This window comes from Catharus ustulatus, chromosome 3 (genome assembly GCF_009819885.2).
Source record: "Catharus ustulatus isolate bCatUst1 chromosome 3, bCatUst1.pri.v2, whole genome shotgun sequence".
Lineage (NCBI taxonomy): Eukaryota > Metazoa > Chordata > Aves > Passeriformes > Turdidae > Catharus > Catharus ustulatus.
This window is the reverse complement of record NC_046223.1, coordinates 90915881-90939763: the sequence shown is the minus strand read 5'-3', so window position 1 is coordinate 90939763 and position 23883 is coordinate 90915881. Positions and strand designations below refer to the sequence as shown.

The window sequence follows — 23883 nt, the reverse complement described above, 5'->3', positions numbered from 1 at the left end:
AAGTGTATAAAAAAAATCTATATTTTCTTCCATACCAGTAATAATTTTCTTTTGTGTAAAATTCCACTTCCCTTATAGTGCTTCTATGTTAAAGTATAAAAGCAATTAAATTACTCTCACCAATAAAAACCCTATTATTTTTCCTAATACTTACAAAGACAAATATATTCAAAATAATTAAGTAAAATTAATGATTTTCAAGTAGTCTTTGGAATCCAGAGAGGTCTCAGTTAACTGGAATCTAGAAAATGTTGTCCTGGTTTTCAGTGAGGACCCTGGAAACTACAGGGCTGTCAGTCTCACTTCAATGTCCCCTAAAATCATGGAAAATACAATTCTGGGAAGTATTGAAAAATGCCTGGAGGGCAACACAGTCATCAGTCACAGCCAGCAGGGCCCTGTGAAAGGGAGGCCTACTTATCAAACTCGATTTCCTTCTACAACAGGGTAACTCACCTAGTGACTATCTTCAGTATATTTTATCCCCTCCAAACTTTCCTGACTTAATTATTGTGATATTAAATAAATTCTGAACAGTGACTAGTTCTAAACAGTGATGCTAAAATTATTCTTGTGATACACACGACTGCCATATGATTTAGTGTTTGTGATACTTTAAACTGCAGTATTTCTTTGGTATTTGAATAAATGACAGTTTGCTACAATGCAAATTATGATGTAAGTAAGGATTAAAAGCCTTGCACCTGCCCAGCCTAGAAAAAAAAAACCTTTTGAAATAAATCATGCCGAGATAGGCTAAATAGATTTTTTGCTTTAGCCCATAAAACACGAGTGACTGAAAAGCTGTAAGATACTAACTTAAGATGGAGAGCAGCCTTTTCCAGCCAATAAGAACAACAAAACATTTTTTATTTGGTATATTCTTGATCAATTTAGATATGCAGAATAGGCATAACCTTTCTCTTCTGCATACAGGCACTTGGCAACTGCTTAGTTATATGTAAATGGACACTGTCAGGAACAGTCATTTAAAGGCATTTAAGGCACCCCTAATTTCTGAAGCAGAGCTAAGACAACAAAGACTTGAGAGAAATTGCTCCAGCTCCCCATTGTGTACCCACTAATAGTGGAAAATGTGTTGTGCCTTTTATTTGGAGAAGAAAAAAGAAAAACTATATATGAAAAATTGCTGAGAGGCCAAGCCAAGTCACAGGGTAGCTTACTGCTAATCAGGCACAATTATCTCAAGAGTATTGAGTAATCAGTTTAATCTTTATGGCAAGTTGACCCATATGACATCAAAAGAAAAAATAGGATTGGCTTATGAAGTCATTTTGTGTTTTCCATAACTGCACATAATGATTTACTGGCTACCTGAAATAACACAAACCCTCTGGTCAAAGGTCTGAGGTGCAGAAGCCAATGTCGCTCACAACTCTACAAGCCTGTTAAAAATTGAAGTAATGAGAGGGTAAAATGGTGAGGCAACATGACACTGTAGTATGGCTACTGCTTTACTCCTGAGAGGATATTACCTCTTGCTTCCACCAGGGTAAATTTGGAAATTTTTAAGATTGATACATTGACAGAAGCTGAGGGGAACCCAGGAAGAGTACCTTATTTCTATTCAGGCCAGTATTATGTACTATTCCAAATCTTGTTCCTAAACATGTCATCCTGAATATCCTATCCTCTGTCACCTCACTGTGTATAAATTTGTTTCATCTTGTCCTGACACTAAAGCGCTCCCCATCCAACCACATAATATAATTTTTTTCCTTTTTACCCTCTCCATCCTACAACTCCCTTCCTTGCAAACACATATAACAGCATTTTGGAAGATTTGTTTTTTTCTTCTTTTATTTTCCATAGCACACTAGCCTCTTTACATCTGTGTCCAGATATGACCGGTCTGAGAACAAAACTGAGACTTATAGTTAATGGTTAGCCAAGAGTTCCTCTATTATATTGTAATGTCCATGTAAGCAGAGATCCCAAACAAAGGAAAATAATTATTTTCCATTAAATATATATATTTTTTTTTTCTGAGTAGGAATTCACATTAGAGGGTATTAGAGACCTTGCACTAGAATCCAATAGTGCAACCCTCCTATCATACCCCTCTCTTTGGTTCACATCCCAGACACTATCAGAATTTATTGCTGCTGGTGAGCAGTTATTTGCTCAAGGGACTCACACAGGAACCTCCTTGAATCCTCAGCTAAGCTGAAGGAAAAGATGAACTGACAGCATTTACACTTCCTGAATGCTGCTAAATCATGCCTAAGGATTACTTTACTCCAGAGAATGTAACAGTATCCTTGTGGAGTAATCTGTGTATTTGGGATACTTCTCTTATTATACCAAATAATAGGTTTTTCAAATAAATAACAAGAGAAAGACTTACTCAGAGGTTCTCACGACTCTAAAATCCCTTGTTATTTTGAACCGCAGAAGTTGATCGTTATGATGTGTTTTGAATAGATTCAAAATAAGGTTTAAGAGCAAAGCATGATTAATTCAGTAAATGTACTAACTGATCCAAAATGTAAATGCAAAGTGTGAGCTACATGGAATATTTCATGTCTTTTATTGGCTATTCTTCAAAGAAAAATAATCCTAATAGTTTTAGGCTCCTCAGAACCCATTACACAAATGACATTTCAAGATTCTCAGAACAGTACACTTGCTACGCTGATGAACGTTAGCCCACATATTACATAGCTTGGTGATAGTATTCAAAAAATCAAGGAAAATCTTTTGACCCACTGGAAAAACAATACTTCCCTAACCCAGAAATATTTGTACTGGTCAACGTACTTTTCTGTTTGTGGTTTTGTTTGTTTGTTAGGTTTTTTCCAATCATATGGAAGTTAACTATGCCTGTAAGAAGCTTCTTAGAGTATTATTTTTCAAAGACAGAAGATGCTATTGAAAATTTCCCTGTTCCAGGAGTAGATGACATGCATAGATCTCACTGGCTTTGAAACTCTAAATGACAGGAGATACCAATTGGCATAAATACTGTTCTCAAATTATCTCCTATCTGAAACTCAACATCTGCTGCCATTGGCAGGTATGCCAAGAGTTTTATTCCCAACATCATTATTCTTTCTGCTTTAAGGTAGCTGGGAATATAGAGCACAATGAACCTCTTTGCAGATGGACAATGCAAAGCCTAGAAGACTTAGAATTAAGGCTTAGAATTTAGGTATTGCTAGAACACTTTTGATGATCAGAAAGCAGAAGTTATTTGTCAACTCAAAAGGGAATTTAAATTAATTTTGATACAGAAACCTAGAAATTGTCAAATTATATATAGTTTTAAATGAAAGGTTTAATTTATTTTTAATTTTTTTCTTGTTGTGACAGCCATTTACAGTAACGTCACGATTATAAGCCACACCATTTTGACTAAAATTTTGGTCCAAACCTGAAGTGCGGTTTATAATCAGGTGTGGCTTATAATCGTGAAATTACTGTACATGGAATTCCCAAAGATTTTCCTATATACCTGACTTGCTTAGAAGTCTGGTCACAAAGCAATCAGAGTAAACAGTACACTTAAAAGTCACAGACTATCAAAATGCTTTTGCCTGAAGGGCAGCAGGTTGCACTTAAGTAAAACTAGAATTAGGCCAGGTTTGCAATTACTCTTCTAGGTATTCTTTATCAGAACTCTAGGGAAAATGACTGCTTGTGAAAGAGGTCTGGAAGTTACTAAGTTCAGGCTTCTAGATAGTGCAAATAATGGATCAGTGTACAAATCACTCACTTTGCATGAAATTCCATGCTAGCCTACATAGCTAGCAACTTCAGTATGTCAAAAGTAATTACCTTTTTGATGTAGCAGGTATAACGTGTCTAAAAACAATATATGATTACAGATGCTGAGAACGGGGGAATTACAATGGAATGAATAGTAATATGTTTGGCCAAATTGATAAAAGACAAAGGAGTTAAGGAATAATGAGAGTGCTGTCAAATCCAGTGAATATAACATAAACAATTAAATATGATAAAGCAGGATTAGGAAGCAAAGGCATCATGTAGTTTAAAGATTTTTCAGAAACCTAGTGTATACTGCTGTAATTGAATAGAACGTGATTAAGGAGAAAGCTGAAAAAGCATTACATTACATTATAAAGAAAAACTGTGTAAAACTCAAAAGACTGAATTTTACTTTCTGCTAGGAGCATTTAACCAATAATGGAATCAAGATTGAAATTTTTGAAGAGCAAGGCTTTAAACAAAATAATATTGACCATGAAGAGCTTTCTAGTAATGTACCAATTTGACTATTAGTAATATGTTCAGAACATATTTCATATGTTAGGCAGTCTTAAAGGAAATAATGAAATATTGAACACAGGCAGTAAAAGTAGATAACTCGAAAGAGGGATGAAAACCCACTTCAGTAAAATCTTTTCTTAATAGTTAAGAAAAGATATTTAATAGATATCTAGATAGATATCTACTTCTATAATTATCTATAGATAATTAATAGAAGTAAATCCAGTTAGCTGCTGTGTAGTAGCGGATGTGTTGTTAACATTCATATCTGGTTCTACCGGGTTTTGTCTTTCAAATGTCTTTGTGAGGTCCACGATTCACATACATTACACAAAGAGAAAAGCCAAAGCAATATTCAATTCCTTTGCCAAAACCAAAAGTACAAAGAAGCAGAATGGTATAAATTAAGGAAAGGAGAAAAGTTTGCATCCTATCCCAGAACAGACATGTAAAGCAGATGGTGTGATTTTTCTTCATTTATTAGAGTGATACAGTTTACACAGATTACTTAATGGATAGCTACAGGTAAGGTGAATCCCACTCTTGGTGACTAGCAAAATACTTGCATAGAAGTAAATTCTAAGAGTCTTTATAAACAATGTCTGAAAGACAATTCTGTCCTAACCATTACAGGGCATCACAGAATACCTGAATAACTGAGGTTTGAAGGGGCCTCTGAAGTTTATCTAGTTTAATCTCACCTGCTTACAGTAGGGTCAGCTACAACAGGTTTCTCAGGACATTGTCCAGTTCAATTCTAAATATTTCCAAGGATGGAAACGGCAATATCTCTGGCCAATCAAAAGAAGGAAAGAGAAGAAGGAAGGCAGGCAGGCAGGGAGAATTGAAGAAAGGAAATTTTCCTGCATTCAATTTGTGTCAGTTGTTGCTTATTGGGCAATTACTTGCTGGCAGAGCATGGGAAACTGAAAAAGTCATACAGAACTTCGCAGAGTGCTAACAGACATATGATTAAGAACTTGGATCATCCCCTGTGGTCACATGAAAGCATTTCTATTGTGATAAATATATTTTTTCTAAGAAAAAAGGTATTTATAAAACATTATTTGCCGCAAGCCATGTTATGGCAGTGGAAAAACACATCTGGAGACCAAATCAAAAACCATATTTTTCTGCCGTCTCTCATAGTCCTTTTCTAGAGGTCCCTGCTAGTCTAAGCTATCTTAGAACTTCCTGTAATGTATCTACTGATTGTCAGATGAGAATAACTATTCTAAAATATATGAAAAGTATGTAGTACCCATTTTCAGAGACTGCAAGTTATCTGGGTGGGTCATGAGTATTTTTTCTCAAGTATTAGTAGTACAGCCTATTGAGAAATACACTAAATCTGTAAGTATAGAAGAGTATATCAGGTTTAGCAGCTTGACATGTTTCTTCTACTATAGATACACCTCTGTATTAAAAATCTTACTCATCCAAGAGCATTTCTCACTTAGCTTTTTAATAGTTTTATTTCTTTCAATAAAAACGACATAGATTTACTTATGTATCAACATAAGGGCAGCTATTACTTTTGGGAATGCACTGTTGTTTCTTATCTATTTTTTCCACCATAAAACTCAATCAAACTAACAAAACCCTCAAAAACAGCAACAACAACAAATCCCAAACAAAATTCCCTTTAGGTCATATCTTGGTTGGTTCGAAATCCACAGTGTTGCTTAGGCAACTTGACCTCTTCAGTACAGACACAAGTATCAGGAGGCAGTTCTGGCAGTATGAATTTGATCTGTGTCATTATGGATGCATACTGAGAATGAAATCTATGTAGACAAGCATTCACAGGAAAACAACTGTGTTCTATACCCCACAAAAATGTTTAATTTGTCCTTTGGCACCTTTATACATATATTTCCTGGTCTAGAATACTCTTTTTCCCCTAAGTGATTTAAATCGATGATATAAAATCATTTTTTTCCAACACAAGCCCTCAAGCAAAGAATGGGAAAAAAAAAAAAACAAAACCAAAAAACCTTCTCCTTGGTTTTATGGGTATTCATTCCGTTTCATGAAAGTATAGCCTAAATATGTAGACCAAACCAATCAATATTCCTGATTGTTTAATTCCAGAATTCTTAGGTTTTCCTGGGTCCTTATAATTCCCTAAATTTATTTCTGAAATGTAGTAATGTTCTAAAAATAGTACTGTTTTTAAAAAATGTGGCCATCATTTGTCTTATTTTGGAATGCGAAGTAGCAAACTAATTATACTACATACAAAAAAAATTATCCCAAGAAATATACATTTTTCTCTGTATCTATTTTACTTTAAAAAGGTTGATTATACTTATATACTAAAAGCATAGAAATACCTCCTGAGTTTATACGTATGATGAAAGGAACATCTAAAATCCTGGAAAGGTTATTGTAGTGAGGTGAAACTGTTCAGTTGCTGATCTCCTGTCAGCATTGTAGGAGCCTTCAGCCTGTTTCTACACTGATCTAGTAGCCTGTGTGGCAGAATGTGAAGAATAGCCATCTGTGTCAGGTATGGCAGCAGGTGCCATATCAGCTGCTGCCAGATGACAATAAATCTCTTCCAAGTACCTGGCAACTCTGATAGACACTTTTATCTTTGCATAAAAACCCCACCACCTCAAAAAGTTCTCTGAATAGAAATGAGAAACTCAACAGAATACTGGCTGATAAAGGCCAGAGCCTATTCCACTGCAGATGTACTGTGAAGTCTAGGAAACAGGGCTTACTCATGAGTTCTTTATCAGGCACAGCAGTAATTTTTTTTCAGTACAGTATTGCTAATAAACTTGCATAAGGTAGAACTTGAAACAGGATAACAGGTATTAAAAAAAATGGTTTGCCATTAAAATTTTACAAATTTCTGTTTGCACAAATGTGACTCGTGCCAATAAAACCAAATAGAATATCTCATCATTAGGGGATTCAAACAATGACAACTTTTCGGTACATCCATCAGTAACTCTATACCTGAAATTTTTGTAGGAAGGAGATATATATATAAGAACATTTGATCAGATTGTTTAAAAAATATTTTAGGAGTCTCATATACATTTACAAATATATATGTTTTGAACTCAGAACTACTATTTACTGTATAGATGAAAAGTAATTCTTGAGATACCTTACTGGGCTGAACGCTTCAGAATGTACCCTGACTTCATGAAAGAAAGATCTTCATGCCTGGATCACGCAGTTTTGTCACCAGTATTAGCTGAATTTCCTCTGTGGTCAGCTGTTTAACAGTAGCTAATAATTTTGTCAAGTTGATATTTGTTTTTTTAAAGAACATAAGTGATGAAAATGCTGATTATAAAGAGACATCTTTGAAGGAAAACAGACAAAATCAATCAAAAAATGGAAGATGAGTATGTGATTCTTGTGAAGGAAAAGGCAGAATGAGTGGCTCAGTCAATCAATCCCAACAGAATTCTGTATATCAGAAACCAACATTCTCTAAAACTAATTAACCCAAATAATAAAAAAAACCACACCAACAAAAACAACAGAACAACAAAAAACCAAAAAAAAGGTCCGAAACAAAACAAAAAAAAATATACAAACAAAACTCCTCCCCCCCCCCACCAAAACAGGACGCAGCTTATTTTTTATAAAAGTAATCATTTTGAAGAGGTATATAACCAAAAATTCTGCAACTATCATTAAAGAGAATGCCTGATACACGCTACCTGTATGATACTATTTTTAGTAGAATGGGGAGGTCACAATGAAGATCCAGTCCTCACAATAAAATGTTGCACTTCTGTTACATTTGACTTTTTTGGAAACACTTTCAAAATAACAGGATAGGCAATTTTTGGCTCCCCAAACACTAAAAACTATTAGAACGGCAGAGACTTTGAGAGATTTGTCCAATATATTTTTTTAGTCAAAAAAACTTCTAGATGCACAGAAAAAGAAGCACTCAGAAAACATGTGAACTAGGAAAAAGAATTAAAGTCCCCGTGGAGTAAGAAAAATTATCTTTCTCTCCTGCTGACTAGCCAAGGAAGAGGGGAAGATTGGCATTAGAATCAGAGATTACTGAACACAATATGAGGCATATGAAATTGTACACTCTAAGAACTCATAACCCATCTAAGAGAAGGTGGAGTTTTCCTTACTGAATGTGAAAGATGCTGTAAGAAATTCTTTTGAGGGGAAAGAGTAATTTTACAGTTACATAAAGATGCAATTATGAAAGGATGTTGGAGTAAATACAAAAAAGTATACAGAAGGGAATACACGAAATAAAAAAAAAAATCCTAATAATTAAAATAAATATATTTTCAATATCCTTACCATTTTAGAAGCATTAACAAGGAAAGAAGTTTGATATATGCTCTTCAGAAGCTCTTTCTACTCACCTTGGGACACTTCTCCTGTATGAAAATCAGGAGAAACATGTTTAGACCAAAGTTCCATAGACACAGCCAGCGCTGATGGAAGGTCATTGTCTAAAATTTCAGCAGGAAACACTTCAGCCACTTCAGTGAGATTTTTTTTGCTTTGGGGCACAGTAGGTAAACAGGTGATATTGTTTATTCCATCAACACAAAGAAACCCAGTGGAGCAGGACTGTATAAGACAATCATTGTAATTAAGCTCACAGCTTCGTCCCTGAAAGAGAGTTTTCAGAAAAAAAGCCATTTTTTGAAGGCAATTTACTTTTCATAGTGATGTTAGTTACAATTAATGCTTTCTTTTGATTCTAAAATATTGTTTGATTATATTAAGCTGTTTACACTTTCAAAAGTAAATATCATGTGGAAAATATTCCTTAACTAATTTAATAATTTTTACTCTGATTATCAATAAAAAAAATTCCCTAGAGACTTATAATTGCCAAGTATCAAAGACAATATTGTTACCAGTAATAAAAAATTGGTTAAAATAATAATCTTCTGTTAGTATGTAGGTTTACAAAAGAGTTTTTACAGACGACTTAGCTGTCTTAAACCCTATGGTTTGCTCTGACTTGCAAACTAATGTTTTTTCCTTTTGTACATTGCAGCCCATTGTTTGTTGTTCGTTGTTACCAAATCTAGTCACAGATCCCTGTTAATACCTTGCATTCACAGATAATGCTTAGAAAAGGAAAAACAGAGTGGTAGTCTCAAATTGGACCAGGCATTCACTTCTTATTTTTTATCAAGAGTAACAATTCATGGGAAGTCTGAAATATCCTCCCTAGTAATAAAGTAAAAATGTTCATATTCAGTGGTCTGTAAAAAAGGCCAGGAATAATTATCTGAATTAAATGCATTCCTGAAGTGTGAAATAAATATATGCTGAAGTCATGCCTGGGTTCATTTTATTTTCACTTCTGTTGTAATGAACTAATAGGCTACATGAAGAGAGACATCTAACAGCTATCCTGGAAGCATACTACATATTTGGAAAACTATTTAAAATATGAACACTGTCATCCCTGAAGACATACATCTCTGACAGCATATCATCATGACATAATTTTTGACTGAATCTTCTCCTGCAGCTGGGGCACATGTAAAAAAATGGAAGCCTTCTCTAGAGCTCAAGAAACGTGTTCATAACACACTTTCCTTCAGACAAATGCTGAAATAGTCTTTCATGTCTGCCTGGCTAACTACTCTCATAGAACTTGGGACAACTTACAGTTTTTGAGGTCTCTGTTCACTCTATTTTATTAATTCATGATATTAAGAAACAAATAGGAAGGATGAGAGAGAGAAAGGAAGAAATGTAGGCATGAAAACTGAAATGACTTTTTTTACAAGTAGTTCAAATTATTCGGGATTTAAAACAAAAGACATTAAATTAATGGGTTTTGAATGATTTAGATACATTCATGCTTATTTCAATCAACTTCTTAATTTGTTTTGGCAAGCAGATGAGCTATTTGGTAGATTCATGGCATCTTATAAAATCACTCACTGTATTGGTATTCCAAAGCACAAAGGAACAGGCCAATTAATATGTCAGTTTCGATGCATTTCCCCCTTGCGCTTTTCTAATTCCACACAGAGAACAAATGATCAGTCTGAGCAAGCTCATAATCGTTCTTAATCTTATAAAACTTATGTTTCACTCTGACTTTCCTGTGACAGATTAGTACATTTTTATGACTACTACATTTAATGGCAAAGAGCATTTGATTACGATTTTATGACTCATAGAAACAAAGCAGATGTGTATAACCTCCAGTGTGCATGAAGGGTACATTAAGAAGTCATAGATAAATTTGATAGCACTGAAAGTGCCTGTAATGTCTTAACAGTTTCCATGCAGGGGATGGAATAATTTAGCTTGTGCCGATTTGTACTTAAAAGCAGGTATATGTCTATAGATGGTTCCTTAAAAAGTAAACATTTATTTCATATACCACTGGCTATGCTTTTCTTCTCAAAATTTATGAGAGATTTCACAATCTATATTTTATGATCCATAGTTTGGGTAGCAGTACAGACATAGACTACAGAAGATTTACATACACACTGTAGCTGGAGTTCCTTGAATACTTTTTTCTCTATGAATTTCACTGTTTCCACTCCATACTTACTCATGATTAAGAGCAAAAACCCATTGGGGTTTTACAAATACACCTCTTGAGGTGTTTAGACCATAACTTCTTATCTTTATGACTGAAGATATGTATGTTAAAAATGTTTATATGGTGGTTCCACCACCATGTTTTCTTATTTTTATATTCCTCCCCAAAGCATAGTGGAATTGGAGGGACTGAAGATGGAAAAACAAATAATGGAATAAAAAGCAAAGATGATACACCTTAAATTTCAGCTGCTTCAAAGAGTTGTTACTTTTCCTTTTGCAAGGGCTTGCTTGTTCTGCAACATACTAGACAATTAATACTCAAGCTATGTACTAATAGAAAAACTGCCCTCATAGGTCAAATATCTATTTAGCCCCATCATCAGTGAGCTATTAATGAATACTGTGGGAAGAAAATAGGAAGAAAACAAGTGGAGCTAGCATCTGGTAGCTCACCAAAGATACCATTCCAGCTTTTGGCAATAAGTAAAACAAAGACTCTCTAGGTCAGTGTAACATTCAGAAGAGTAATTTGAACAGCAATTAATCTATCCTCTTTCTAACCCATTTTTGCGTTTATCTCTATTTCTTGTCTCTACAGTGTCACACAACCAAAAAATTTTGCACTAATTGAAAAAAGAATTTCTCTAAACAGATTTTAATCTTTCTCTCTAGTGGTTTTATTTGGCATTCAGAATTTTTTTTTTTTGTAAGATATAGGCGGTAAAAATATTGTGTAACTGATCTTCTCCATTACAGTTGTTCATGTGAGATAAGCATGAATATTTATTGAAAAAATGAGGTTATTTTAACATAAGGATCTGACTGTTTTCCATATGAAAGGACTATAACCCTCAAGTGATATATCCTTCATCATCACTTGACATTGTTTTGAAAGCCAATCTTCTTTAGAGGGCAAAAAGACAGCAGTTATCATGGTTTGTGCAAAGTATTAATGTTACCCGCTCTACTCTGTAAAAAACACCTTTCAAAAAAGGTATTAATTTTTAGGAGATAGTTTTTTCCTTCTCAGGGTAGTTTGTCAGTAAATTTAGTCATATTGTTTGCGTTGTTAAGATCCATTTTTACCTACCAAGCCCTTATGGTAACATACATACTTTACAAAAATGTAGACAGAGTCACTGGAACAGGGAGAAATTCCTGGTGAATTCCTTGAACAAAGCATACACCACCTCATTCAAATATATCAACAATTCTGAGAAAGCTTAAAAAGAAAAAGGCTTATATACAGTATTTTCTGTGCAATGTTGGATAGCCAGGTAAAAGGAAAGATAAGAAAGGATTTCAGCATCTCACCACAAATCCTGGCTTGCAAAAACAGGAATAACCAAAGCTGGGCTCTTTCTGAACACAGATACCATGTATGCAGGGGTTGGAGATGCACTCATCAACATCCAATTCACAATGGAGGCCTTCCCATCCTGTCAGAAAAAAAAACAAAAAAACAAAGCAAACCCCAAAGGAAGACTTATTAAAATTTACATTCCATTTACTGAATTGATGGAACAAAGATATGGGTATGGGTAACTATCATGCATTCTCACATATATAGAGATATATATTATAGGATAAATATGAACTTTTTTGGGCTGCGGTTTGTCAGAGTAGAAAAAAATAAAGGAAATATTTAAAAAGAGAAAGTCAGTGATTACAGTACCAGATCAATGAGGAGGACAAGTTTTGAGAAAAACAGCTTTGTGTTTAACACTATGAAATTCTGTCCTCTCACAGTTCGTTACTCAGATAACTGGAAATTTTATTGATATGCATTTCTTATGAAAATCTCCTTTACAATAAGTACACCATAAATTAGAGACTAAATACTCATCTCGAAGCTGGTTTAGATCAGGTAATTTAAACCTGTCTTGAACTTACTCCTTGTAGGCTAAGCTGAAACAGAATCAGTCCATTTGCTTGGTATATACAAACTCAGAATTCTGTAATATATGGCAAATTTTTGAAGAACACAGACTTTATGCCATGATATTCCCACCACCCATTACAGATTTGTTTTTTCTTCACTTTACTATTTCTAAAGAAAATAACAAAGAAAACCCAACCGCCCCACAAACCCCTTAGTAATCCTTGGCTGCTACAAATCTAGTGGCCACTGTTCAGAGTGCCTAAGACAATGCATCAAATGGATTCACCTGTTACATTCCAGTCTTGCTTTAGCTGCCCTGGTAGAAGAGCAGCCTGCCCAGTTAAAGACTTCACATCTTTGAGCCTGTTATTAGTTCTAACAGCTGCTGTTGTTGCTTTTGAGCTGTCTGAGGTGCTGTTAGAATACAGTTTGCATCTCTCCATGTTGCTTCTGCACCTGAACAGCCTGAAGCTGCAGCCACAGAGCCTGAACATGCATCTATTATTCTAAGGGTATGGAGCCTGCTACTGGAACAATAGCTGACAAAATTCATGGTCCATTACAAAATGCATTTGTCAGAGCTGAATCCATTCCTTTTGCTGGTATCACATGCTGTCATCACATGCTTCACTTTGTTCTCTGGAGGTTTTTGGAAAGCTGCAATCATCTGCCTTGTTCCTGTTTCAGTCTTGGTACTATCCCTTTTCCATTTCATTAAATTACAACAGGGAATCTGTTGAGGGCTATATCAGACTATCTGCCCAGCATTGTTCCTTTATAGACCGAAAAATCCCCAATCCCAGCTCCATATTTCTATAGGTGAAGCTTAGAAGAGAAATAAAAGATCTATTATATGTGAACAGCCAACGCCTGCAAAAAACCCTAGATTTTTTCCTAGGTATTTCCACTTTCTCTCTCTGGATGATATTTTTTTCTTTTAATCCCTTTCTTCAGTCGTGTAACTTTGAAAAAAGTTATTCCTCTCAAAAGTTCCTCTGCCACTCCAAATTCACTGCTTTTCAGAGCTGTAGCCTTCTCATCTCTTCAGCTGTTTTAGATAATCAAACAACATTTGAAAATACCCTATTACATAATTAAAAAAAAAAAACCAAAAAACAAATTATGTAAAAATTATGTATATACTTGAAGCATGGAGTTAGTTTTCTGTGGTTTTACCTGGTGGAAAAGAAATTTACAGACGTTTCACCCCTACTAAAATATGTTGGTATGTTATTACAACATATTACATATGGTAGTACTAAAAGTAATATATACGAAAGGAAGATTATACTTGGGTTGGAAGGAGTTTAAAAATATGTTGGCTGTAGGAGTGAGTTCCAAGATCCCAGAGAAGTTCCTTTTACTCATAGCAAGAATTTCGATGCTGCATGGAGACAGTAATCACAGTCCTTGGCTATGAGCAATTTTTGAATGCGTATATTAAAATATTTTTGGTACATTATCTTAATAAGATTTAAAAATAAGGGGAAAATGGAATTGGCAATGTATTATGTGTGAAGCACTTTAATGACTAAAAATACATATTTTAAGTTTTTAAGTCATTAATATTGATGGAGGGAGATATGGCCATATGCAGTACCAGGTGGATATATAGTCCTGAAGTTAGGTCATGACTCAGAATTTTTTAGATCAGAAAGATCTTTATTATCATGAATTCTATATGAATGTCAAAATACTTTTCACTCATTGGTTCATACATCAGAACTATAGTGTTTTTCTGAATTACCAAGTGTCTCTTTTACATTAAAAAGAAGTTGCTGAAAAATTATTAAGCTGTATGCAATGTAGTTCTACAAATAATTAGCCTTTAGTAATCCAAAGATGCTTAGATTTAAGTCTTACATGCTAGAAAATCGTTCCTTATTGTCAATTAAACAAATTAATAAGCTGCCAAATTGATTCTCATTAGACACATGTGTGCATTTTCTTCAGTATCTTCCACATTTTTTGAATAAAATCTCTTACATATAGTTTTGTAAACTGCATTAGAATCAATTCAGGATGAAAAAAATTGCAAAATATATTAGTATTCGATTCACTATGTGCTTTCTTTTAAATGTACAGCCAGAATGAGTAGAAAGACTCTAGAAAAGTGTGATATATATATATATGTTTACTTGACCGCAGGAGAGTTGGCTAACATGTATTTGCTTGTAACTTGAAACCAACAATGTGAAGATATTTTGCACAAAGTAACTAGATCAGGTATATGGAGATAACATGGGCTAACAGAATATTTATCATCTAGAATATATCTAAATAATCTCTAAAATAACCAGTAAGAAACCTTGTGTCAGTACTATCACAGAAATCATTCAGCAGCATAAGTCAGTAAAATGGTAAATAGATTTAAACTATTTTAAAAATTAAAGTTTCAGAGGCAGATACTCATATATTTCATAATTTAAGAGTAACTTACAGATCAGAATGTTACTTATGTATATGGATTAAAAATCTTACTTATGTTGAGAAAAGGCTTTTTTTAGTAGACATGACAGCAGATGTAAGTAGTCCTGAACAGATTCAATTTGTGATTTTGCATGAAAATGCAGACTGATTGTGACCTTTGCTTTTGTATAAATACTAAATCTCTAATATTTTCATAAACCACTAGACCTGTTTTAGTTGATCTCCGTCAGAATCAGAAAACAGTTCCCACTTTTTAAGAAAGTGCCTTTATTTCATTCTATATATAAAATTTTTTTAAAAAATTATTTTAATCCCAGCCAGCAGAATAACCAGGGGTATTTTTTACAACACCAACACTAAGGATAATAATAAAAATGTGAGTTAAAGTGTTCAGAATTTCTTTTCAGTCAATTTCATTCTGTAGATAGTGAAATTATTTTGCTGTTAAACAGCACTGTTTGACTCTTTAGTCAGCAAGTTACATTAGCAAAGATCATAAAGAATAATCTTGGCTTTAAATAATACTTCCGACTCCCTCAGTGACCTCGTTTTATTTTGAAGCCTTTCTCATATGCTTACTAGAGTAGTTAATTCTCTTTAGATTTCATTCAAAAAGCTTGCCAAAGAGACATAATTCATGTACAACAAAAGAGCTTGATATGATTCACCAATTTTCTCACTAGTAACACTGATAATTCAAAATTATCATTGTTTAAGATTGCTCTGCCATATAGCAGTTACCTTGTTGACATTTACAAGTGTATCCATTGATATGATCAGCACAGGTTGAGCCATGCAGACAAGGTGATGAATTACACTCATTAACTTCTATTTCACAAAATTGTCCAGAAAATCCATCAAGACACCTGAAGACAACAACATTCCAAAATGTTATACTACACACAAACATCATATAAAATAGACCTTGTGTGGAAACAATGTCTGAAGTATGTGCATTAGCAAGACATCATATGTACTTTCTGTTTCAAGGAGTATTTTACTGGAACACTTCCAATTTTCATGTTGTGATACATGCTGCTCTTTTAAGGGATTTAAGATGGCAAAATCCATCCAAAAATCTCACATCTGGATCGTAATCAAGCCTAACTGTCTCAATTAGAGTGTACTGGTTATATCAAGGTGAATACAAACCTTGCCTTATGTACTCCTGGGAGATTGTCTACTGAAATAATCTAGCTAAGTAACTGCAGCCTATGTTTGAAAAACTGCTTGCTGACAAACGTGTACTATCAAATGTAAACTACAACATAAACGCTAATCTTCAGGGCTCAAGATTTAATTATTATTCTACGTATAAAATATTAGTTTTTTAAAAAAATTCTTCTGTATTTTATGTGATAATTGATATCAAAGTATTTCCATATGATTTCAACATATAGCTTAAAAGACTTACAAGACCTTTAATGAAGTTCAAAAATCCTACCAATCTCAATATTGAAATATGTCTTTGTGTATATAGACACAGATTTATGGATATATCAAATATGATATAAAAACAGGGTCCCATAATATTAATAAAATTTACTCTGAGATTTGTTATACGCAGATATAGTTCACATGAGACAACACTTTCAAAAACTTCTTTTAGTAACCAGGGTGCACATCTTGTATGTTGTTTTGGGTCTAGTGCAGAGCACGAAGGTTTATGCCCCACTTAAGAGGGAGATGATTACGTTACCAAAATATCTTTGAGTAAATCCAAGTAGTTATGTCACCTACTCATCAAGGTGCTATTTGCTACACTGAGTGAACACAGCATACATAATTTGCAGTGCCTAACTTAGCTTTCCAGATTGTGAAGCAAAAGAGGAGGATGAACCATAAAACACAAATGTGTGACATCTCCTGAGAGATCATTACACTATGTATTAGAAATTATATTTCAGTTTATTTTTGCTTTGAGTATTAGACTGTATTAGTTTCATTTTCTATGGAATACACTTTGGGTAATGAAAATTTGGAATCTAACACGACAATAACAACAGAATAGATTTGTCAAAATCTGCATCAACGACAAATGACAGTTATGGTACGTTGCTAGGAAAATGTACAAACTGAAACACACTATTATTTTTCAAATATCTAGTCATAATATATGAGAGAAAAAACATGGAAAATACACCTTAATGAGAGAGTCATAAGTCCACCTGTTTTTTTGGTGGAAAAACATTAAAAACAATTCACTGAGAAGATGCAGTTTGGTCCTTTGATCCTATCTGTAAATGCCAAAGCCCAGTAGTTAGAACAGAACTTCATACCAATCATTAATCACCCTAATATTCTCCTGTGCTGAGTGGAATAAGGAATGCAGAAGAATGATTCTACTCAGTGAAATTTTAAATAGTTTTCTTCATATCCTTTGTCTTCACACTGTCTACAGAACATATTAAGAAAAAGAAACCAAAAAAAGACAAAAGAAAAAAAAAAATTCCCAGATACAAAAAGGATGGAAAGAATATTCTACTAGGGGAAAAGGCAACTAGATACAGGGAATATTATGACAATTTAAATTAAATGTAAGTGTAACCTTATGTTTTGGTGCAATTATACATATTTTATATTAACAAAAAAAAAAAGAAAAGCATTTACAGAATAAACTGGAAGAAATATAGAATTATGTAAAATATATGGACAGAACAACTACACCTATGTGTATCTAAGGTGTGTGGGCTTGATTTTTCAGTCAGTAAAACTCAAACAATGAAAAAAAATCTTTTTAAGAGCTCTCCTGTTGGCTACTTCAATTGGGTATGTTTTGATATGTGGTGTGTACACTTCCTGAGAACTGGACAGCAGTAAAGACTAGAGCAGTTTACTGAGCTCCTGTGGTCATAACTATTTGGAGCAAGAATGATTAGTGGAGAAGGTTACTATAACTCCCATGGAGAGAATCAATAGTGTCGAATCAGCTAGATATTGCAGGTTACAGCCTGGATGAACTCTGCAATTTCCTACTCAGAAAAGCTTGAGATTTCAGAGACTCAAGGATCTTCAAAGCCTTGAGACTTCAGAGATATAAACTATATAACCATGGGTCTAACTCTATAGACACTGAGGTGGAAAAAAAAATGTGTGTGTGTATGTATAAATGTTAGGCAAAATAACCTATTTTATTAAATTTATAATACTATTTTATTAAATTTATTTTATTAAATTTATTTCATTAAATTTATAATACTATATAGAATGATTGTAGCACCACGAAAAATAGAAAAGTTTTACAAATAGGACTTTGCCTTCAAATTGAAATTTAGATGGAAGTCTTAAAGCCTTGAAAGAATTTAGATATCCATTATATCAATTCCTACATATATCAATATATACAAGGTGCCCTTTTCCCCATGTCACATAATTATTCAACTCGTAATACTTTAGAATGTTGAGAGCATTTAATATATTGACATGTTATATTTTTTTTGTAAAACCTGTAATACCACAGTACTCAGTTTGCTCCCGTTCAAAAAGCAGGATACAACTTAAAAAATGCCTCATGACTGCAAAGACAACCACACTATTAATTAAATTATTCTGAACAATTATGAAAAAAATAGAAGTAAGCTAAAACAACAGTTTGGTATCAGCAACTTTCAAAAATTTCCAAAAATTTCAATAAACTTTACACTTTATTAAGAATTTTAATGAAGCTTACACTTTTTAGGGTGTGACAAGAACTTCAACAATTTCTTAACTTCTTGTTCACTTCCACCTTTCTTTATATCTACTCCTTTAAAAAAACATTGCATTTTTGTTCTGCCTCTCCACATTCTTACTTTCCTTTTGTCATTTCTTGTAGAACCTCATAAGGGATAGAAACGGTAGGATTTAAATGACAGAACTGATATTAGGAAGTTTAAGGAAGTATAGAATACTGTTCTTGTGCTATGAATCGAAGTAAACATAACTGAAATACTTTGGAACATATTTATTTGTGGTTTTTGGGATATAAACCTTCTGCAAACAAAAAACAAAGGCTTTAGGATAGTTTTCACATGAAGGTATCATCACTGCAAATCTTGTATATTGATTACCATCTAATAGAAAACAATTTATGTATTTATAAGTAAATGCATATCTAGGTTTATCAGTAAATAACTGCTAGTGCTTATCTGATAAAGTAAGATAATGCATTGTGAAGTCTGAGCTATTAAACTTACAGAGGGATCAACATAAGATGAATAGTTTGGTACTGAAAGGCAGCAAAAAGTAGTACTCATTTGCTGTGAGAATAATGTATTCACAATTTATTTATGATGGGTTTAGGGATGTTGACAAAGATCTTTCTCTTTTCTGTCATATGCTGAAGATTTTTTATCTCATATAGAGGCTGACATACTGTAGTGAAAATATAATCCCTTTTGTGTTGTACCTTTATATCAATCATTATCAGGAGTAATTCTCTTAATCTGGGCATTATGCCAATGCAATAGCTGAACAAAAAACTGAAAAGAGAGAATTTAATGAAGGATTTTGATCTATGAAAATTCTGGCTACAGTCACAGTAAAATTTTTTCTTTGTTTGTAAATTTTTAGCCTCAGAGAAAATCAACAAGAATCCAAAAATCAACCACATTTTTCTCTACAACACTGATTTATATCCTCTTGTAACTCACTACTCTTTGAGTCTGTTTTTTATCTCATCTTTTGAGTCCATTTTTTTTTACCTGTACCCTTTTGCTTCTCTCTCCCTTTCTTTCTTCATCTGCCTTGTGACCTTTTACAGCTTATGAATAATTTGTGCATCAGTGAGATATAAGTTTCAGAAAAAAACATGGTTTCTACCACACAGAAGTTTATTAGGTTTATCTGGAGCAATGATTAATAGCAATTGTACTTAGAAGAGAATGTTTATGCTGTAACCTTTACCTGCCTATGTGACTCAGCCAATCTGATAAAATCAATGAATTTTGTGAAGCAGTCCACATTATAAAATTTTTTGAAGATCAGTTTTTCTTTGTGAGTGTTAACCTTGATGATTTTGGTAATGTTTTGCTAATACCTCTAGGTTAGATAATTATGATTTTGGGGAGAATAATAGATGAATGTGAAAAGCATATTTCCTGAGCAACTGCCTTAGCTAAAATGATCTTGTAAATGTGCAATCTCTTTTGACATTAGTCATGATTTTTTTTCCCCCAAATCTGCATTTTCTGTCCAAAATAAATCTAGTTAACTGCTCTACTGTAACAGGCCCGATCTATCACTGCAAATTTACACTGGGATTGCTATACATTATTAACAAGCTATGAAAAGTCACTGGCTAAATGTCATGGACGCTGAGATATAGCAGCACCTTGGGATTCATATAGCAAACAGTTTAGTTTTAATCATCTTGGATCACAAGGTGCCTTGACATTTGCAAGGCAACTTTTTCCTTTTTAACTTCCAATGGAATCATACCTCTATTATCTCAATCATAATTCTTAACTTCAAATGTGATAGAAAGTTTTACTGTCTAAATTAAAGAAATGAAAAATCAATCACACATGATTCTGATAATTCATTTAATCGATGCTCGTATGCCAGTTTATAAAGGAAAAAAGGAAGAGCAAAGAAAACCAGATAATTTAACCAGCTTTAGGATTATTAAAGACATTTCCTGTGAAATACATGACTGTTAGCATTACTGACCTTTATGAGAAGTATGAGCACTACAAACTTCTGCTGAATCTTTTTAATTTTAAAGAAAAAATGAGTAAGATCACTGATTAATTTAAAATATGCATATCAATGCAACATGATTTCTTAAAGCTTTAAATTTTTTGCAGGGGAATAATTTTTCTAGAGTGATAAATAAAAAATTCAGTCTTTATCATACTTTACTCTCTAACAGCTAACCTTTTAGATAGTAAATTTCAGTTTACTGGAAGCCCATGCATCATTCCTGCCCTTTAAAGTAGGGTTTTTCACAGACAAAATATAAAAACCCAAACATCATTCTATTTAACTGATTTTTTTTTCTCAAGATATACAAGAACAAACTAAAATACTGGCCCTATTGACATTTGTTTGAAAAATGAAATGTCGCATTTGAAAGTTTTGAATGTTCAGATCTTTTCTTTCAAATGTAGCTGGTCTAATTTCTGTGTGGTTTTTTTTCTTATCTTATACATCTGCCTGTCTGTGTTAGCTCAATATACACATTAAATAAATGTTGCTTCATAAATGAATATATATGTGACGTATTGTCATCAGGTTACAAAATGAATGACCACAACAACCCATTCCTCATTATCCCTAAACCACCTGAGAAAAGGAGAATGAAGTACAGGATTTGGGAAAAAGGAGTGAAGCTAAGCCTGTGAAAAAGAGATTGATGGGATTGAGATGCTGAGATTATTTATTTTTGTCTTTTTTTTTTCTTTTTTATTCTGACCATCCTATTCTGTTCAAAATAGGCAAAAAATTAAAATTTTCCTCAAGCCAAGATTTTTAGCCAGTAGTTTCCCCGTGTTTATTTACACCTCTGTGTTTCTCCATCTTCTTTTCTCTCCCCATCCTACTGAGATGAAAGAGTGAAAGATCAGCTGGGTGGCATCTGCTAACTAGCCAAGTTTAAGCCACTATGAGGTTCTGTGCTTTTCTTATGATTTCTACACAAGTACTGAAATTTTAAATTTATTTTCCTACCTCAGTTTCATAGTAAGGTTAACCTTCGCCTTCAAAGAACACAAAAATTGTGGGTGCTGGACAGGTCACTAAGCTTAGCTTAGTAGAAACTGTCCTGTGAAGGTTTTACTGGCTACTGATTTTGGGCTTTTATCATATTACGCTCAGATGCAGGAATTCCCTAAGGAACACTGAAAAATGAAGGTCCCACATGAAAGTAGATCATTTGTTGTGTGGTCATTCATCTAGTCTGAAGATTGTGGATGCTGCTGATGCAGCAGCAGACAACCCAATCAAGGTGTATGATGTCAAGTAAATAAATAAATAAATAAATAAATAAATAAATAAATAAATAAATAAATAAATAAATAAGTGTTTTACTGGTCTTGGAGTCTGAAAAATTGAGAGGAGAAAAAAAGAACATTGAGTTCTGTGTGCATGTGTGTGTGAACTCTTAGTGATTTCTGGGATCCTATGTTGGATCAGCATGGAACATTTTGGTACTATGGTTTCACTAATGGGTTAAACTGATTGTCTTCCTAAGACAAATGGCTCTGAGTTCAAAGCAATATGAGTCAGCTGCCATATCACTAATACTACTGAAAATTGCTTCTCCTGATATACTTTGAACCATGTTTCTATGGAGAGAACTTGAGAAAGCAGCCACTAAGGAATTAACACAAGTTTCCTGAGATTTTTTCTCTAAAACCCTTCCCAAAGGTCATGCTGTTATTGTTAATTTTATAACACTGACAATGAATTTTTCCCCAAGCCACAAATATAGACTATCATGTTGCTTTTTTTATTTTCTTTTCCTCCTCTGTATTCTCCTTGGATGTACTGTCTAGAATGAAGCAAGTTTATTTACTATGAAGAAATATTTACCAAAGAATGAAATAAAAATAAATTATAGCTCTCCATGGTGGTCAGGAAATGCTTGTTCTATTCTAAAGAATATTGAATGTGAATTTTAAAAAAATAGTATTAGCACACTTGAGTGTGTATGTTTTAAAGGGTATTATTCTATTTCTATATTCATCATTAGTTTATATTGAATATCTTTGCAAAGGTAAAATGAATTTTAAAGGGGTCAGTAATAGTGCCATTTTCTTGGAGAACTACTTTTAGAACAGGAGCTGCAAACCACAAGGTTGGGATCTTATATGTTAACTTTAGGCAGCCCCATATTTTCACTATCAGAATTTATCATAGGCCTAGAAGAGCCTCTGACTGGTTTAAAGATATCAGACATTTGCCACTGGGTTTTGACCCCATCTCTACCCCACATAATCACTTACGATTTATATTCACAGGGAAAAATGCAAAAAAGAATGAACTGATGCATCAACATTCTGTAATGAAGGTAACAGAAGCAGTTTATTTTTAACCCCTTGGAAAGGTGACCCTATCAGCACATTGAACTGGAACCTTGCACTCTAGTGCAAGTCATCCTTCTTCAGAAAGGAGGAAACTTGCATGTAAAACCCCAAAACAGATTCAGGTTTTTTAGAGAGGATTGGAGTTGGAAGCTTTGCAACTTTTCAGCATTATTTTTTTCAACTTTCTTCATCATTCTTCATCTTTCTTCTCAACTTGTAAAAGAGTTAATAGAAGAGATAATTAATTACATCTATAGAAAAAAACATAAAAATACCATGGAATCATAGGACAGTAAGGACTATATTTAGAGCTTTATTCCTGACTACAATAAGTGCAATGTGGGCTAAATAAAACTACTTTTTAACTACTTCAGACACACAGAGTTACCCTTGAATTTGTCGAAATTTTAATTAATATATGTCAAACTAGGATCTTTATTCTCAAAGAATGCTTTGAGACAACCACAACCCATACAATACATTTGCTAATAAAAAGTTCCATTCTTTCTAAGGTCATTCTCATTGCAAGAGATGTTAAACTTTCTCAGCCCACTTGGATTCAGCCTTTATTTTCCCTATGAGAAAAGCAGATTTTACTGCCAGTAAAAGCTCCCACAGTGCTTAATATGGATGTTCTTATTAAGTGATAAATTATGTACTTGCTAAATCACAGTTGGTGGTGTGTGACAGCATTAAAGGAAAGGTTAATCTGTGGAATATCAGGCTACAATGAATACAGTAAAATAACCAGAATGGCTAAGCCTTGATGAAAATATA

At 33.6% G+C, this 23883-nt stretch overlaps 1 protein-coding gene across 1 annotated transcript in view; it reads right to left on the bottom strand.

Moving 5' to 3' along the window:
- The window catches only part of EYS (eyes shut homolog), an 811979-nt gene that overhangs the window by 333854 nt on the left and 454242 nt on the right, over positions 1 to 23883 (bottom strand). The window contains 3 exon segments of the mRNA XM_033053725.1: positions 8622 to 8874; positions 12103 to 12227; positions 15842 to 15966. Of these exon segments, the coding sequence (XP_032909616.1) occupies positions 8622 to 8874; positions 12103 to 12227; positions 15842 to 15966 (503 nt within the window).